This window comes from Phacochoerus africanus, chromosome 11 (genome assembly GCF_016906955.1).
Source record: "Phacochoerus africanus isolate WHEZ1 chromosome 11, ROS_Pafr_v1, whole genome shotgun sequence".
Lineage (NCBI taxonomy): Eukaryota > Metazoa > Chordata > Mammalia > Artiodactyla > Suidae > Phacochoerus > Phacochoerus africanus.
Window position 1 is genome coordinate 73631053 of NC_062554.1, and position 20339 is coordinate 73651391.

The 20339-nt window shown below is 33.3% G+C and overlaps 1 protein-coding gene across 5 annotated transcripts in view; it reads left to right on the forward strand.

The window, feature by feature from the left end:
* The window catches only part of CASD1 (CAS1 domain containing 1), a 72762-nt gene that overhangs the window by 40897 nt on the left and 11526 nt on the right, over positions 1 to 20339 (forward strand). For 3 of the 5 annotated variants that reach the window (XM_047752503.1, XM_047752501.1, XM_047752504.1), the window contains 8 exons: positions 5246 to 5305; positions 5729 to 5852; positions 7305 to 7519; positions 9410 to 9832; positions 10851 to 10940; positions 16230 to 16349; positions 17345 to 17501; positions 18986 to 19065. In XM_047752503.1, coding sequence (XP_047608459.1) covers positions 5246 to 5305; positions 5729 to 5852; positions 7305 to 7519; positions 9410 to 9832; positions 10851 to 10940; positions 16230 to 16349; positions 17345 to 17501; positions 18986 to 19065 — 1269 coding nt within the window. The remainder of the gene's footprint in view (positions 1 to 5245; positions 5306 to 5728; positions 5853 to 7304; positions 7520 to 9409; positions 9833 to 10850; positions 10941 to 16229; positions 16350 to 17344; positions 17502 to 18985; positions 19066 to 20339) is intronic. The other 2 variants (XM_047752502.1, XM_047752505.1) reach the window with 1 other exon arrangement.

Here is a 20339-nt window from a genome sequence, read left to right on the forward strand (position 1 = left end):
ATGGGGAGATGGGGGTTGCAGGCTTTGCCTGGTGCAGGACCCTCAGCAATGGCAGTGACACCCAGAGCTTTGGAGGCGGTGCCCCAGGGTCTCTACAGCAACACTCTGTAATGTGACTCAGGAAACAGGCAGTGCTTGGTCACGAGACTCAGTTGCAGTAGGCTGCACTTACCTTTGGAGTCTGAGATGGCTTCAGCAGTTTGTACCTGCCCCTGTACCCCAAACACCCCTGTGACCTGAGAGCTGTCCACCTCCTTTCCTCTCATCCTCTGCAACAATGGTGCCTTGCTTCTCTGGTGGGCCCAGGCCTCCTCCCATACTCCTCTGCTATGCCACACCACTCCCTAGCTTCCTCAGGCTTTTTCTACACAGCCAATACTTATCCTCTCCCCAGAATTGACCTCAAAACCCAAGTCTCAGCACCCACCTTCTGCCTGAGAGTCTCAGGCTGTTTTGAATCAGGTGGTGGTATCGATTGTCTCTGTGGCTCTCTCTCTGCCTTACCTTCCTCAGACTGCTGCTTTGCTTTTCTCTGATGCTTTGAGGCTCTGCCTCTGTCCTGGCTGATCTCCCCTCCCAGAGTGTGGATTCCTTTCCTTTTTCACAGCTCTCGCTCAGGAGTGTTGGTCTCATCCTGATTCCTTTTTTTTTCTCTTTTTCCCTCTCTTCTTTTTCCTTTTGTTCTACCCAGTTAGGTGAAGGTTCTGTTTCCCTTTATGGAAGTCTGAAGTCTTCTTCCCATAATTCAGTAGATGTTCTATTCAAATCATTCTACATGTAGATTTTTTTGTTAATATTTTTGTGGGAGAAGTAAGCTCCATATCCTACTCATCCACCATCTTGATTCCCAGTGTTTTTTAGGTGTTTTTTTTCTTCCCTTCCTCTTTTGTTCTCTTCTCTTGTTATTTGATGATTGTCTTTAGTGTTGTGTTTGGATTCCTTTTTCTTTGCATGCGTGTGTGTTGTGTGTGTGTGTGTGTGTATCCTAGATTTTTAGCTTGTAGTCCCAATGAAGTTTTGATATAACAGCTTATATATATATATATATATATATAGCCTATATATATATATATATAAGAACAGCCTATATATATATATATATATATATATATATATGGATGTTTCAAGTTGCTGGTCTCTTAATTTCAAATGTATTTCTAATATCCTGCGTTTATACTCTCCTCTTCTCACAATTGCTTGTTTTGATATCATGTTTGTGTGTGGTTGGTTTTGCACATTTACTGTATGTTTGTCTTTACCAATGAGCTTTCCCATTCATAATTTTCTTTTTTCTAGTTGTGCCTCTTTCTGCCAAGAGAAGTTCTTTTGCATTTATTGTAAAGCTTGTTTGGTGATGCTGAATTCTCTTACCTTTTGCTTGACTATAATGCTTTTCTCTGTTGATTCTGAACAAGAGCCTTGTTGGGAAAGTATTCTGTTTTAAGTTTCCCTTTCATCACCATAAATATATTGTGTCACATCCTTCTGGCTTGCACAGTTTGAACTGATAATTAGCTGATAACCTTATGGGGAGTCCCTTGTTAGGTTATTTTTTGCTTTTCCCTTCTTTAATTTTTTTCTCTTTGTCTTTAATTTTTGTTATTTGATTAATATATGACTTGTTGTGTTCCACCTTAGTCTTATCTTGTATGGGACTCTCTGCTTCTTGGACTTGGGTGACTGTTCCCTTTCCCATATTAAGCAAGTTTTCAGCTATTATCTCCTCAAATATTTTCTCAAGTCTTTTCTCTCTTCTACTTTTAGGACCCCTATAATGCAAATGTTAGTGGGCTTAATGTCCCAGAGGTATCTCAAACTGCTCTCCTTTGTTTTCATTATTTTTTCTTGATCTGATCCTGTGGCAGTGATTTCCACCATTCTTCCTGCTCACTTACCCATTCTTCTGCCTAATTTATTCTGATTCTAGGATGTTTTTTATTTCAGTTATTGTATTGTTCAGATCTTTTTGTTCTTTATATCTTGTAGCTCTTTGCTAAACATTTCTCACACATTCTCAATCTGTCCATGCTAAACATTTCTTGTATTGTCTCAATCCATACCTCCATTCCTTTTTCTTAGATCTTGGATCTTCTTTATGATCATTACTCTGAACTCTTTTTTGCCTTAATCTACTTCACATAGTTGTTCTTTTAGGGTTTTATCTTGCTTGTTCTTTCAGCCGAAAATTATTCCTCTGCCATCTCATTTTTTCTAACTCTTTTGTTTGAGGTCTCTATTCCACAGGCTGCAGGATTGTTTTTCCTCTTGTTTCTGGTTTCTGTCCCCTGGTGGATGAGGCTCATCTAGAGGGTTGTTCAGGCTTGCTGGTAGGAGAAACTGTGCCTGCACACTGGTGGATGGTGCTGGATTTTGTCCTTCTGGTAGGCACAACTGTGTCAGGAGATGTATTTAGAGATGGCTGTGGACTCAGGAAGACTTTAGCAACCTGTCTGCTGATGGGTGTGTCTGTGTTCCCATCCTGATTGTTGTTTGACCTGAGGTGACCCAGCACTGGAGCCTACAGGCTGTTGGGTGGGGCCAGGTCTTGGTGTCAAAATGGCAGCCTTCAGGAGAGCTCATGCCATGATTACTTCTCAGAGCCTCGACCACCATTGTCCTTGTCCTCACAAATAGCCACAGCCACCCCCTCCCACCCTGCCCTCCCCAGGAAACACTCCTAGACCAGCCTAGGTCAGGCTTCTCTGAGGCCACTTGATTCTTCTCTTGATCCTGATGCACACAAGACCTTGTGTGCACCCTCCAAGGGCAAAGTTTCTGTTTCCCCCAGTCTGTTGGAGTACCTGGAATCAAGCCCTCCTGGCCATCAAAGCCAAATCCTCTGGGGACTCCTGCCGATACCAAATTCTCATGCTGAAGAGCCTGACGTGGGACTCAGAACTCTCACTCCTGCTGGAGAACTTCTATGATACAATTATTTCCTAGTTTGTGGGTTGCCCACCTGATGCTTATGGGATTTGATTATATCATAGATATGCCCTTCCTGCCATCTCATTCTGGCTCTTTCTTTGTCTTTGGATTTAGAATATCTTTTTTGCTAGGTTTTAGTCTTTTTTGTCAGTAGTTATTCAGCAGTTAGTTGTGATTATGGTGTTTTCCTGAGAGGAGGTAAGTTCATTTAAGTCCTTCTACCTCATCATCAACTCCTCCCAAGTATAGTTTTAATGGATGATTAACTCAGGATCAAAACATGATAAACTGAAGCAAAAATGAGAGATAAGTTAGCATAGTGAACGCAGTATGCTCTTCCAAGTTATTGTTGGTTAAGAGTGTGAATGGGAAGACAGTTTTGAAGGAAGACTTTTCTTTTTCATTTTAGAGCCACACCCATGGCATGTGGAGGTTCCCAGGCTAGGGGTCTAATGGGAGCTACAGCTGCCAGCCTATGCCACAGCAACGCAGGATCCAAGCCGCATCTGCAACCTACACCACAGCTCACAGCAGCACCGGATCCTTGACCCACTGAGCGAGACCAGGGATCGAATCCAAAACCTCATGGTTCCTAGTCATATTCGTTTCTACTGTGCCACGATAGGAACTCCGGAAGACTTTTTTGTGGTAAAGATGATTTAACACTTTGTAGATTGAAGAAAGGAAGAAGAGAAGGATGAAATGGATAATGTAGGAGTTTGACAAGTTAATTTATAGGTATTGCTCCAGAAGTAAAAAGGGAAGAGATAGATGCAGAGTAAAGGGTTATCTTTTAAGAGAAAAAGGAATACATTTTCTTTACCCTCCTGTCAGAGAAAGGTAGGCTGGATGAGTATAAGGATGAAGTTGTCAGAATGGAGGAAGGGAGGCAAGATCACACAAACCAGATGAATTCTATCTTCTCCATGAAGTTTGAGAATTAGGCTTTATGCCAAAAGTGAGAAGGGGGCAAGAGGGATTGTATAAGGAAAATATCCTTCACCAGTGTGAAGGATAAGAAGGGGAAAATATCTAAGAATGAGGGGGAAGTTTCACTAAAATAGCAATATAAAGTGGAGCATGCAAGATTTGAAACCTAAATTTCTCTGATGAGGAATAGGTTAATTTTATTACTTTTCTCTGCTTTCATAGTTACCTACACTGAGCATATCTTACCATCATAATAAAATAGTAAATGTCATTTCTACCTATATGTACTCTTTGGGTCTTTGGGCTTTTTCTAATTTCTTAGCTTTAATTGTTTCCTGTGTATGTGATTATAATATAAGGTCTTGTGTGTTGTAGAAAGTATATTGCACTCAGTAGTCAGAAGACCTTAAGTTCTGGCTCTGTCCCTGCCAGGCCTCAGCAATATCCTATAAACTTCTCTTGAGTCTATAGCCCTTTTCTATAATATATGTATATCTTCCTGCTGTTCTCACAGGTGGTTAGAATCTATATTAAAATTAGATAATTTAAGAGAAATACTTAGTAAACTACTAAATACTATATAATTGGTAGTGTTGTTAGTAGTACATTTTGCATTAGATGAGGATTTCTACCAAATTTCTCCTTGTTATTTTCTCCACATTGTGGTCTATAATAATAATATCAGTTTACTTTGTAAAATACATACTAGATTTGGATTTCCCAAAGTATCATTTTTCTTTAGAGCACTGCATTTTATTTAACACAAATTGTGTACACTGTAAACTTCTAATAGCTTTTAACCGACTCACATGATATACTAGAGCTTTACGCAGTTTGCTCAGAATTAGATTTCAGTAATTTTGTTTTTTTTTCCTGTTTCTTTTTTTTTGGATTTTGTTTTTTTACCTTTTTGCCTTTTTTATGGCCACAGGTATAGCATATGGAAGTTCCCAGGCTATGGATTGAATCAGAGCTACAGCTACCAGCCTCCACCATAGCCATAGCAATGCATGATTCGAGTCACATCTGTGACCTACACCTCAGCTCATGGCAACCACAGATATTTCACCTACTGAGTGAGGCCAGGAATTGAACCCACATTCTCATGGATACTAGTTGGTTTTGTTACCACTGAGCCACAACAGGAACTCCTTGTTTTTATTTTTAAAAGCTCCAAATAATTAACCACACAAGCCTCATGCCATCATGTATAATCATATAACTGGGTAAGGTTTTAGGATATTTCCAAAATGTCCATCTTGTTGTAACAAGAATCTGTAAGGAACCCTAGAAAATTAAAACATATTTAAATGGAAGAAGAACTTAAATTTAAGGGGGAAAAAAGTGGTATTACTTGTATTAATTCCCTGAACTGAATATTATAAAGGTTTTTTTTCTTCAGGATTCTGTTGCAAAGCCTCATGTGATTGTAGCAGGAGCTGCCACAGTAAGTTACTATCTGTATTTTTACACAATCGTTTTTGTTTCATACTTAAGGACATGCTAAGAAAAATTAACTTAATAGAATTCTTGATTATACTTACATTTTAATTCCTATTTCCATTTAATTAGACAGATAATTTTAATAAAAAGATCTGAATAAACTTAGGAAATTTGATGGTAAATGTCAATATTATTTTATATCTAAAATTACATTCTTTCTACTTGGATGTTTTACATTGAAAGTATGATTTTATATCAGCTTTTTCTAACTGCCTTCATGTATTTCATGAAATAATTTGACTGTATTTTATTCTAATATTGAATAAAAATGGAATTAAATTAATAACCCTTGTTACAATAGAGGAAATTATATTCTTTAATTTTTTCTGTGATAAACACTGAATTCTTAATTTTTACTTCTTTGTAGTGGTCTATCAAGATTCACAATGGCAGCAATGAAGCCCTTTCCCAATATAAAATGAATATTACCTCCATAGCACCACTTCTAGAAAAATTGGCAAAGACTAGTGATGTTTATTGGGTCTTACAAGGTAAGGGATGAGTAATGAAAAATGTCATTTTGTATATATTTTGAAGCACGGATTTTTATTATCTTCTATTTCAAGAAGCAAAATTACTATTTTATGAGAATAAATTTTGAAATAAGATTTGCAAAACTAGAATAAATTTGAGTTATTTACTTTGCTTTTTTGAACTTAAGGAACAGACAGACTAATAAATATAATAAGTAAAAAATAAATAATAAAGATATTCTCTGAGGAGTCTCAAGAGGTAAAAGAGCTGCAGAATATAATAAGGAGAATAAGTTCTAAAGGCAAATTAGATGTTTGCTTTGGATATTTTATTTCTTACCAAATATATTGATTATAATTGGGAAATATAGAAAAAATCGTTCATAATATTAAACTTTTGGAAGTAAATATTCTTTGAAATTGACAATATATTTAAATTCAGACCATCTAGTTCATACTTGGTAAGAAATTCTTTAAAAGAAAGTTGACATTACATCAGTTCATTTCAGGAGTTTATTGAATGTCCATTATTTAATGCCTAGCATAATATGAAATGCCTTGAGTATTTAAGCAATTCAAATTGTTGGTCAGAAACTCTCATGATTATTTCTGTTTAATGTCAAGCTGGAAGGAATAACAAGAGTGGTGGTAATCTCTTCCAAAATCCTTATTTCATTTATAGACTCATTATTAAACTTTCTCTTAAAAGAGGAAAAGTTAAATTTAAATGATTTGTGGTAAGTGATAGAAGACTTCAATTCTTAATGGTATTGCTTCTACTTGTGTGAACAAAGTTTGAAAAATTAAGCAGCAACAGGAGGGAAAAAAAAGATTGGCTCCTGTTCTTAACTAGGCCATCTTCTATAAGCCAGTTTTAATTTCCTGTTACCTGATAAAACCCATCATACAAAATTTTTAAATTCTTAAGACATGCTAGAACATAAAAATGTTTCCTGAAAGCTGTGTACCCAAGAGAGAAGAGGGACAAAAGTTCTTTAAAAGATATGTAGATTGATTAAAAAATTGTATATAATGGAGTTCCCATCATGGCTCAGTGGTTAACGAACCCAACTGGCATCCATGAGGATACGGGTTTGATCCCTGGCCTCACTCAGTGGGTTAAGGATCCAGCATTGCCATGAGCTGTGGTGTAGGTCACAGATGCAGCTCTGATCCTATGTTGCTGTGGCTCTGATGTAGGCTGACAGCTGTAGCTCTGTTTCGACCCCTAGCCTGGGAACCCCCATATTCCACGAGTGCAGCCCCAAAAAGACAGGAAAACAAAAAATTATATGAGATAGGAAATCTGTTTTAAACCTTGGCCAGCTTTATTTAAAAGTGAATTATTAGGTGCCCAGGGTTCTTTGAACTTTAAGAATAAAATATGAAATGCAGTTAACTTATTTGCATGATTATAAATTCTATCAATAGGGATATTTAAATATTTTTGAAAATATGTTTCATGTGCAGATCCCGTTTATGAAGATCTGTTAAGTGAAAATAGGAAAATGATCACTAATGAGAAGATAGATGCCTACAATGAAGCTGCAGTCAGCATTTTGAATAGTAGTACCAGAAATTCTAAATCAAATGTTAAGATGTTCAGTGTTTCCAAATTAATTGCTCAAGAAACTATCATGGAATCTTTGGATGGCTTACATCTCCCTGAATCAAGCAGAGAAACTGTAAGAATTCTTCTGTCTGTCAGTAGAGACAATAATATCTAATTGAATATAACTGTATGTCACTATAACATGGTAATAAATAATTTTATTGCAGTCTTAATTACTTGTAGTTCTTCTGTCTAAACATAGATCTAGAAATAATTTTGCTATCCATCACCAAGCTGAATACATAAGTGAGAGTGTTAGTACACTCTCAGGGAGAAAGTTATGGAAGGGAGGAAATGAGACATCATTTAGTGAGTGCTAGTCACTCTCAGGATATGTCATTTGGTCAAAACTTGTAAGTTCTCAGCACACTCCTGTTTGAAAACTACTGCTTTATGTTTTCTTTGCTTTAAACCTTAAATTTACAAGATTAAGCTTTTGCAAAGAAAAAATTTTTTTAATATGTGGAACAATATTTATTATATCCTTATAGTTCTCATACCCTAAGCATTATTCCACGTACAAAGTAAGATATTGAACAAATCCAGATTGATGGATGCAAAGGGATTTTTGGTTAAGTATGAAAAAGGACTACATAATATAAATTTCCACAGATAGTACAAATATTATTTAGTTATTTCCTTATAAAGCAGTGCTTCCAAATTTTTTTGAGGATAACATAACTCCCATATCTGCTAAAAAATAATCATTCCATTATTCCTCTCCTGCAGAAAAAAATGCATGTTTGCATACACACACACACAGATTTCCTTTATATTTCCAGGGGCTTTGTGGACCCCCCCAGAACTGTTTAAGAGCCTTGGGATGGAATTTGTGGGCTACTTCTGCAAGAGTTCCAGACTCAGAATCTCCTAAAATCTCAGAGCTAACAGAATGAGATTTTCTAAATAGTTGAGTACTTTGAATGCTTTAGACTTAATCAATGTAATCATCTTAGAGTTCTAAAGCTGCCTAAACTATAAAGTTTTTATAAAACTAGATTTGACTGAAGCTTCAGCTAGAAAGAATCTTGACAGCTTGCCTAGGATATTTTTATTATAATGAAACCATGTTGAAGATTCTACACTTTATTTAAAGCTAGAAATCTGAAAACTGTTGAATCCTAATTAGTCCATAAACTATGAACCAAATAAACCAAATGAAAGGCATATTATTCTTTTGTTTTGTTTTGTTTTGCTTTTTATGTCTGCACCTGAGGCATATGGAAGTTCCTGGGCCAGGGGTCGAATCAGAGCTATGCCACAGCCATAGCAATGCCAGATCCAAGCCACCTCTTCAACCTACAGCACAGCTCATGGCAACGCTGGATCTTTAACCCACTGAGTGAAGCCAGGGATTGAACCCAGATCCTCATGGATACTAGTCAGGTTCATTACTGCAGAGCCCACAATGGGAACCCCCAACATATTATAAATATTGTTAGCTAAGGATTTATTGGGTTTTGGTGGTGTTATTTTATATTCTTTTTTTACATCTAAAGATTGGGATTCTCTCAATATATCTTGGTATCTTATGTATTGAAGATGTACTAATTAAAACTCTTTGGTCCTTGACATCTGTCAGAATTTTTGTAACCAAAGCCCATTAGAAGCCATGAAATCAGTTTTTTGTTTTTGTTTTTGTTTTTAAGAAAAGAATAGAAAAAAGTCAGATGTATTCCAAGTAGTAAGGATAGGTATTGTTTCCCATATATGTGTTCTGAGTCACATCACAAAATGAATTTTTCATTATGGATCATAGCCTAAGAAGTTTGAAAAACCCTGAACTAGTTATTCAAAGATTGAAGGAATATCATTATTTTCATGAATGTTTGGGAAATGGTAGCAAAAAGTACAAAAGCATTTTGGTTTCAGTGCTGAAAAGTCAGTAGTATTCACAGGAGAAAATCTAATGCGAAATACATTACTGACAAGATAATAACCAGATAACTTGATTTGTTCACAGAGTGCAATGATTCTTATGAACGTGTACTGCAATAAGATTTTGAAGCCTGTAGATGGTTCCTGTTGTCAACCTCAGCCTCCTCTTACTCTCATACAGAAACTAGCTGCTTGTTTTTTCACTCTGTCCATTATTGGATATTTAATTTTTTACATAATTCATCGTAACACTCATCGGAAGAATAAGTCATGTACTGATTTGGAAAGTGGAGAAGAAAAGAAAAATATCATCAATCCCCCTGTGTCTCCATTAGAAATACTTTTACAGTCTTTTTGCAAACTTGGCCTGATTATGGCTTATTTCTATATGTGTGACCGTGCAAATCTATTTATGAAGGAAAACAAATTTTATACACATTCAACTTTCTTTATTCCAATTATTTACATCTTGGTTTTGGGAGTATTTTACAATGAAAATACTAAAGAGGTAAGAGTCGTTTTCTTTTTAGTTCATGTTATCCTTCTCAGCTCATTACAAAGTCTAGATTAAAGAAATAGAAGAGGATGAAGGAATATTGCAGTTGTACTTCACTTAGTGGACTCTTAACTTGTTTTTTTGAAATAGTTGGGAGAAGTTTCAGAGTTTCATGAAGATTGTTGAAAAGTTGGAAAAAACCTGCGAAAAAGATATCATGCCTTGGTGTTATTTTGCCTGTTTAAGGATGGAGAAAGTCAGGGTGCTACCAATCTTGTAATGTTTTTCAAACATGCAGTGTTACTATTTTTTATGTTAAAAATATACTTACACTAATAAATGCCTATATGTGTAAACACTTTTATAATTATATATTTATATAATCAGACATAATGTACACAAAAATTAGAACTTACATAATAATGTGAGCAATGTTCACAATATTCCAAATTCCTTTTTTAGTATTATTGCAATTGCTCAGAATATTAATGTAACTCCTTCATAAGTCATGATTTATTTGAATTAATAAGTTCTTTTGTAAAAAATAACTTTCATATGAGTGATGATTAATCAATTCATCTCCGGGAGGGACTATTCTAGGGAAAATAAAGTATCATAATAGAGCTTTTTCTTTTTTCCAAAATAAAGTGTAAAAGAACTATAAAAGCTTTTATAACCGAAATGCTAAGATTTTCTTAAAGAGAATCAGAAGATGCCAATTTTTTTAGATTTACAAACACATCTTCGTAGCTTTAAAGTAATCTTAATGTAAAACCATAAGTATCGACTTAAATATTTTAAATCTCTTTTGGTTTATATTAGTTCTCGAATTCATATTATAGTTTTATTATTGCTTTTATCAAGAAGTAAAATGACAGTGACCATCTTTAACTACTTTTCTCCTAAGGTTCTTTTGAAAGAGGCATTTGCTTTATATCCTGTAAGAAAAATTTTTAACATACCTAGTATATATTGTTCAAATAGTAGCTTCATGATGAATTTTAAAACAAATTTTGGTTCTTTTACACAGACTAAAGTATTAAATAGAGAACAAACAGATGAATGGAAAGGCTGGATGCAGCTCGTGATTTTAATTTATCATATTTCTGGAGCAAGTACGGTAAGTATTTTTTAAATTTTATTGGAGTATAGTTGACGTACAGTGTTTTATTAGCTTCAGGTTTATAGCAAAGTGAATCAGTTATACAGATATATATGTATACCCCTTCTTTTTTCCCATAGAGGTTTTTACAAAGTGTTGAGTAGGTTTCCCTGAGCTATATAGTAGGTTCTTGTTAATCATCTATTTTATACAGTAGTGTGTATACATTATTCCCATCTCCCAATTCCTTCTCCCACCCCTACAGTTTCCCCTCTGGTAACTGTAAGATTGCTTTTGAAATCTATGAGTTTGTTTCTGTTTTATAAATAAGTTCTTTTGTATCATTTTTATTAGATTCCAGATAAAAGTGGTATCATATTGATATTTGTCTTACAGTATTCTGAATTTAAGTACAGAAAATACAGGAAAGAATGTCATGTAGACATTAAATGATTATATTTTATATCATAAACTTCACTGTATTTTAGGAACTTTGACCAACCATTTTTATATAAAGCTTAAAAAACTTAGAGCTCTCTTGCCCCAGTATTCAGAGTACTCAAATGCTGATGGCCTGCCATTGTTGACCATGTAGTATGTGCCAAACTTCCTAAGTGTTACCTCTTTCATGAGATAGAGGACGGTTCCTTTGTTCACTAGTGCCTTTCATACCCAGACAAAATCATTTTTTCCTTTTCCCTATTTTCTTAAAGGCATAGGATTCTCATAATCTGAGGATACCTTGGATTTGGTAGGGGTAGGAAAATGTATCCAGAATTGTAACATTACAGCTACATACAGTTAAAACAAGCTTTTAAGAGTGAACCTAGGCATCTAATAAGCACTTTTCATATTTTTTTATAGTGAAGATACAAACTGATTTCTATAAAATATGCTTTAAAAATTTAACATTCTTTCATAATTTAGAAACTACTGAACTGGTTTTTATTGCTTTATTTGCTTATATAAAGTATACATCTATAAACAGTAATTTAACATAAAACAGTTCAGTTTAACGTTGAATCAATTTTAAGTTGAGATAATAGGGGAATGTTGCCCAGAAAGGATTATTTTGAAATTCCATAGCAGCTGTTAAGAAGGTGAATAAATCTTGTGGGTTTTCAGGTATCTCTAACAATTAGAAAATACTAATGTTATTCTTCACTAAGCCTCTTTATTATTTTCAAAAATTGCTAGTGATTTTGTGAATGGCTTGTTTGAAGGGCAAAAAACAGAGGAAGGAGTATTTTTACTGAAATCGTGGGGCTATGATATGTATATTTGTGACAGCAGTGAAACTCCTGTGACACTGCAGCTGAAGGGGACCCAGTGAATTCAAGAAATTATGGAAAAACAAACACAGAAGAGATCCAAAACAAAGAGAGAGGAAAATAGTAAGAATTAGTTTATAAGCCAGTTCAAAAATTGTAGGATAAATTTGGCAGATTCTCTACAAAGTAAGTAGAGATGAATATTGAATTGGAGAAATATCTGTGACATATGAAGAAATTTTAGATTAATTTGAGGCTGGTGGGAAAGGGTTTTGTTTTAAGAAAATGCTACTTAGAGACATAATTAATTGCTGACATATTAAAGGATGATATTACCATGAAAAAATCAAATAGAAATAATCACACATTTGGTTCTTCAATTCAGTCATACCAGAAAGGATTTGGATCATAAAAGGATGAAAGCAATTTGGCATTCTTATAATTTGCCAAGCTAGCATTCTAACATATCTTATACTATATCCCAGTACATTCCAAATTACAATTTAAAAAATCTCTGTTCTGGAAGAACATACTTTTCATTAACAGATAATTTGCTATGATTAATTAACACATCTCTGTTCTTTTATGTAGAATTTTGTGGTTAAAAATTACCTGTATCTACATTGGCAAAGCATTTTTAACATAGGTTATAACATATTTTGGGACTTGATTCTTGGATATTTGAGGGCTTACCCTCATTAAAAACTGTTTTTAATGGTCATGATTATTTTAACTACCTAATCTTAATGATTTTTATTTTGAGTTAAATATGTCAAACTTTAGTTGTGCCATGTTTTTATACTAAAATAGAAGAAACTATGTCAAAAATTACAGAGACTTATTAAAATAATCCATATGGTCTGGCAGATTGCAATTGTTGGTATAAACATTAAAATACAACTTAGATATGGAAAAAATGCTGTGAATTTAATATAGAAGGTACAGCAAATTAGGTATATACAGTAGATGATTTTGTGTGCCATTGTCGCTTTTTTGTTGTTTGAGAGTTTGTAAATAACTTTTGTGAAGGAACCTAAATAAAAAGTCTTAAGGGAGGTTTTGTGGGGCTAGAAAAAGAACAGAACTAGAAGTCAGGCTAGCTATTAATTCTAATGAAGTTGTATTCTGCATATACTTTTATTATTATTTTTTTTACATATACTTTCAATACTAAAATGTTGTTATAAGTAATACTTAACTCTTGAAAGACAAAGAGAAAAACAATTTGGATTAAAGGAGACAAAAGAGGAATGAAAACTAAATGCAGTCTGTGATTCTAGGTTCAAGTTTTCTAAATGAAAAAAAATTTTTTTAAATCATAAAGGATATTACTGGGCCAAGCAGGGAAATTTGAATATGGATTGTATGGTAAATACTATTACATTTCTTGGGAGTTATAATGCTAATATGGTCATGTAAGAAACTATTCTTTCTTCTTAGGTGATACTTGCTAAAATATTTAGGGATGATGTCCTGTGGTCTGCAATATACTTTTAAGTGGATTAGCTTGGTAGATGGGTATTTGTTGTACTATTCTTCAAACTTTTCTGTTGGTTTAAAGTATCTTAAAATAAAATGTTGGGAGAAGTATTACATGAAATTTGCAATAATCCAACATTGGTAGGAACTTTGAAAATTGTTATAATAGTGATTAATTCACTTTAAATGGTTGTACTTGCTGTTTAAATATAATCAAGTCTCAATATGGAGGGCCCAGACCCAGTTTGAAGGAACTCAAAAGCCTGTTCTAATGGGGAGTGGTTAAAGTGATTGGAAATGGTTAACCTCGGTTTGACATCTGTTTTCATATACTTATAGAATAATCAGATGTAAGAGTAATTAAGTGCATGTATATGGCTCTAGAGCTATACTCTCCATTTTGGTAGCCACACTTGGCTTGAGAGCTGGAAATATAGCTGGTAGGAATTTGAGATGTGCTGTAAATGTGAAATACATGCAAAATAAATATGATTAATTATGATAAATGCATACGAAGTTTAAAAACTTGGTATGAAAAAAGAATATAAAATATCTCAGTACATGTTGGAATGATAATATATTGGGTATATTGAGTTAGATAAAGTGTATTAATTAAATTAATTTTACTTTTACCCTTTTAAATGTCTGGCAGCCACATTAAAAATTTACCATGTGTATCACATTTTATTTTCATTGCACAGTACTGCCCTAGAGAGCTTAAGTTGGTAGCTTTTACATAGAGTTAGATTTCAACTTTTCATGAAAAGGAACTTTATTAACAATTAATGATCATCTGAAAATGCAGTAGATTGCCTTGGGAATTTGTATGTTTTCAGCTATTAAAAAGTGTTCACATACATGAAAGGAATATTTTAGAGTGCATTCAAAAATGAGATAAAGATCCAGGTTTAAATTAGATAAATTTTGAGGTTATTTCTATATAACCTATATTCCTACCTCCATCCCGATGATTCTGTTGTGTTACACCTTCATTGAAAATTTCTGATCTAATGATGAGATAAGACATTTAAAAAGAACTAATGATGAAAAGCAATAAATAAAAACTCTGATATAGAGATCGTTGGTGCTATAGGAACTCAAAGGAAGGAGAAATGACTTTCATCTGAGAATAAAAGGTGGGAAATTTTGAACAGAGCTCTTAATAGGATTTAAATTAGCAAAAAGTGGCTAAGAGAACATCCCAGGGTAGAATGAACAGGTAAACAAAGGAGAGATGACAGGGAAGCACAGGAAGGAGCAGTTTAGGGGACAGAGACTCTAACAGACTAGAGTGGAGGCTATGTTGAAGAATTTATGACTTAGTGTAATTCCGGGGGGGGGGCGTTCCTTCCAGAAAAAAATATTATCCATCAGGAAAGAAAAAGATATCTTCAAGATGCTTTTAAGGATGTATACAAAAGATATATAAGTTCAAGGCCTTATAAAATCTGTTTAAGGCATCTGCTCAGTTATTTTATTTTATCCTGCAACATACCACTTGGGGAAGCTGAATTAACCTAAAGTGGCCATAAGTAGTGTTAATGCTGGATAATTACAGAGGTAATCAGATAAACCTATAAAATAGAATCCAGAAATTTTTTACATGGATTTAGTAATTATTCTAAAATAATGGTCTTGTAATGATAAAGGCTGGCTGTCACTGATCAAGCCCTCTAAAGATCGTTTTAAAAAGCCGTATGCTAGCTGTGTTGTGGAGATCATGAACATACACCTAAGAGACTAATCAGTGTCAGAAAGGTGCAATGACAGTGATCTAAGGCTAAGAGAATTAGTACTTACAAATGAAAAAATATTTCCAGTGACTTCCATAAAATATAACTTAGATATATGTTATATTTCATTCAGCTTAGAAGTCAGGATGTGATGCTCTGAAAATGATGATAAATGATTCTGAGTGTCTTGGTCATGATGAAACATTGATGTAGGAGTATAAAATAAAATTGTCTTATAAAATAAGTGTAGGAGGGAAATAATATTTCTGAATTATGTTTGTATATGTTTTTTAAATGTGTATTTTTTGCTAAATAATGAAGTAGTGTAAGTAGGCATTTTATTTATAAGTCTAAAGTATATATAATTGGGGGGCCAAAAATGTAGGATTTTGTTTTGTTTTTTATCTTCTCATTGGGAAAAATGTGAAATGCTGAGTGACCTTGTATTCAGCATATATGGTGATTAATTATGGATATCATATATTTAATTCAAATTGGATGAAACATACAAAAATATTTCACATTTATCACAAGACCCTTTGAGGAAGGAGAAGATAGTCTCATTTTACAGTTTAGAAAACTCAGTATTAATGTCACATAGCTAGTAGGTAGCACAATCAGAATTTGGATCTAGGTCTATTTGATTCCAAAGTCTACTTTTTAAAAACCCTTGGTATAATACCTAATTTTTGAGAATAAATCTTTTCATTAGCTAATGCTGAGTGATAATGATGCTCTCTTATCTTGGTTAAATGTACTGGTTATGATAAATTTAGGTATAGTTAGTGCTAACATATATTTTATCTATTTATTTTTGTCAACAGTTTTTGCCTGTGTACATGCACATTCGGGTTCTGGTTGCTGCGTATCTGTTTCAGACAGGGTATGGGCATTTCTCATATTTTTGGATCAAAGGAGACTTTGGAATCCATAGAGTATGTCAGGTAGGAGTGCATTGTTATTTTTTTTCTTTTCAACATGCTTTTGTGCCCGTTGAAAAAATATAAATATGGCCATTAAAAGACCATGAATAATTTGAATTCATGAAATAGCACTTTAACGTTGTGTTATTTCCATGTTCTATGGTTAATAATTTGAGATAAATAATTTATTACAAAGGGATGGGAAAATATAATTTAGATGAATGTATAATAAAGGCACTGGTACACAAGGGAGAGCATTGCTGATTCACTTTAGTTTTGTAGAAATGTAGTTACCCAGGATGATTGTAATATGCCACATTTTCTCTCAGAAGAGGATTAATATTTATAAAGTTGCTTCCTTGTGCTAGGCAGTTTTAAAATATTATTTTATTTATCCCTCATTACAATTTTTAAGTTGTGATCTTTATGTTTACAGACAAGGACACTGAGGCTCAGAGAGGTTACATAATTTGCCTAAGGTCACATAATACTTATTTGAGCTCTAATATTAATCTACTCAAATTCTGTATTCTTTCAATGACACTGTCTGAAATCACTTTAACAAAAGTCCCAGGTACTTTTGCTTCAAAGACACTTTTAATTTGAGCAATAATATTTTGTATGTATTACAACTCTCAATTTTATACCAAATGGGGTAAATCAACACAAAACAAAGATGGAATGGACACCCTTTTTTGAGGTAATCTAATCTCTGTTTATGAACTGTAACCCTAGGAAGGAAGTTTACGATTCTTTCCCTACATTTAATAATATGACAGTTGTAGCCAGAGGACACCTCAGATTGGTGCTTTGATGGCATTCAGTTAATATAATGATGCATAAATATTTTATATTCAACTCTTTACAATGATTTTAGAGCAATTGTAATGGATTAGTAAAATACACTTGTACAGTTACTATTTTAGTCTCAGATATTTATACTGTGTCAGAGAGAGTCTGTCTGCTTTATTCATGCATACCTGGAATGAAAACCATTTTATTCTCCTTTTTGATAGGTCTTATTTCGTCTCAATTTCCTGGTAGTGGTGTTATGTATCGTAATGGATCGGCCTTATCAATTTTATTACTTTGTTCCCTTGGTCACTGTATGGTTCATGGTCATATATGTTACTTTAGCACTATGGCCACAAATAATCCAAAAAAAAGCAAACGGTAAATATACTCTCTTACTATTTCTTTAAATTTTTATTTTTAATTGAAATATAACTGATTTACAATGTTGTGTTAATCATCTATTTTATGTCGAAGTAGTGTTATATCAATCCCAACCTCCTAATTTATCCCTCCCCCCTTTCTCCTTACTAATATTAATAACTGTATTCTTTCAGTATATTAAATGTCTTTTTACTTGCTAAAGGCTGTTATTTTTATTGGGACATGTTGACAGTTAAAATTTATGTGTAGTATTAACATTTTGAAATTCTGTTCTTATATTTCTAAAATTTTACCATTAAGTAGTTCAAATAGTATAACAATGCAGAATAAGAGTTTGCATTTATATTGTGTGTGGTTTTCTCTTTTTTTAATTTAAATCTTCAAAGCTATTTTAAATATTTACTAGTGCAGCATTTTCAAATTACCTTATATGGAGCCAAAATGGAGAGAACCAGAAGAGAGGAAAGCCAAACAGGGCTCCAGGCCCATATATCCTGCTTTAATCTTGGCAATTCTACCTTATTTGATTTCTTATATATATTGAGAGTTTGAGTAAACATTCATTCACAAAAAGGCTTGTATGTCAAACAAGTTTAAAAATCACTACATAGACAACCCGATAAGTAGTTATTACCAGCCTGTTTTACATCTAAGGAAACCAAAGTGCCCAAAAAGTGTCATCTTCAAATTTCCCGTAGCCAGGTGTGATAATATTCAGTGAGGTCCCAGTCATTTATCTTAAAGCTTTTTCCCCTAAAGATCATATCACTAAAATAAAAGCCTCCCTTTTTAGGAAAAAAAATTAATCTTTAATAATGTATTTAACTATTTCAACCAAATATTATATATCAAAAAATAGTTTCTTTTAGCTTCCATTAGTGTATCAGATAATTTTTCAGGAAAGAGTTGTTTCAGACTTCAATAAAGTCCATTAGTGTCTTTGGACAGCCTCTGTAGTTTAATTCCTCAGCCCAACCCAGCATATTAATAAAATGATAATCAATATGTATAAATTGTGAATAAATCACTTAAAATATGCATATAGTAAAATATATCTTATAGTTAAATTCTAGCCCATGGGGGAGTTCTTAAGCTCCCACCTTAGAGCTTTAATGTTTAAACATTTTTATTACCTAAGTTATAATAAACATAAGTGTATGTTAGAACTACATTGAACTTATTGTTCCAAATTTTGTTGTAACTTTTAGTAATGAATATGTATAACTGAATCCAGGAGATATTTTCAAATATATTTAGAGTGGGTAAACAGCAGGACTATAGGGTATGTTCTAGCCTCATTCTGAGTAAGGATCCTCCACCTTTTCTTCCTTTGTGTCCTACTTGTAACTTGTACTACTTAGATATATATTGTGCATCCTGTAGGCAGCCTTAAGTTATTTTAAGAGGTATGCGGAGAGTATTTAATATGTTTTTTAATGTAAATTAATATTTCTTAGTAAATTGGATATTTTCTCTCTTAGGAAATTGTTTCTGGCATTTTGGTTTACTGTTGAAACTAGCCGCCTTGCTGTTATGTATATGTTTTTTGGCATATTCTCAGGTTTGTACGGTCTTTTTGATTTATATTTTGTTCTATTTTATTCTAAAGTTCAAATCTATTAAAGTATGAGAAAAGAGTCAGAGCTTTTTTTAAGCTTCATTTTTTAATGACTGTAATAAAAGTGTCACTCTGTAGTTGACTACTCAGTGTAGTTCTTTTGAGACCTATCTACTTTTGTTACCACTGTTTTTGTTGTAAGAGCAATTTAAAGCTCTTCCTCTGGCAATTGTTCAAAATCCATTTTACTTGACTTTGATCAATCAAACTTTTATTGAATGCCTCTTATAAGGCACTACTCTAAGTGAAGATCAAAATTCTCTTGACAGAATTTGCAGCTTGGTTTGTGCATTATTCATAGCATTAAAGTGTTACTTGATTTTTCCATAACTGCATAGAGTAAAATTTTGGCTGTTAGTAAAACCAACGTAGGAGAAAAAGGGTTTGTATATATGTAGGATGTTTAATAAAAATTTTGGTCATTTTCTTGTCTCTAAACTTTTATCCTCTTATTACAATGATTGAGATTTTCTCAGCTATTTAAGCAGGATGGCAAACTGCTACCTGCTGGTCACTCCATCAGGAAGATATATTATTTGGGCAGCACGATATTTATAACAAAATATTTTAATTTAAATGCCTAAAGTTGTGACATATTCTGTAGTTTACTCCCATCTCCAACACTCTGTCTTGTTCCTGGATGCTCCAAGTGAAAATGCCATACAACCATTGTATGTGTGTGTTTCTCTAAAGCTGGTTTTTGTGTGTTTGTTTGTTTGTTTTATAGATTTTCCTACTTATTTTCATACTTAGAAATAAAGCATTATTTATGCTAACTTCCAAGGTTTTTGCAGGAGATATATAAAATAATAAGGAAACAATAGGCAAACATATAGAGAAATAGCCAAATAACTGCCACATTACTTGATAATTATTCATTAAAATTCCCACTGGTTCATCAAAGAGAAAGGAAGGCGGACCAGCAGTTCAATAGAAAGGCTAAAGAGATTTCCTCAGCTTTGGATCAGTGTTGACCATTGCACAGGAGGAAAAACTACATAGCCCAGTATAGTTCAGTGTCTTTCACAGAATGAATGCTCAATAAATTCTTGTTTATTGATCATATAAAAATAAATTTTAATGAGAAAATTTTAAATTATATATGTACGTGATATATATGTGATATATAATCTATAAGGCTGTATATCTACTTAATTTATGTGGATAAAATATAGAAATATAGCATAATACTTTAATTGGTAATAATTATTATTAAT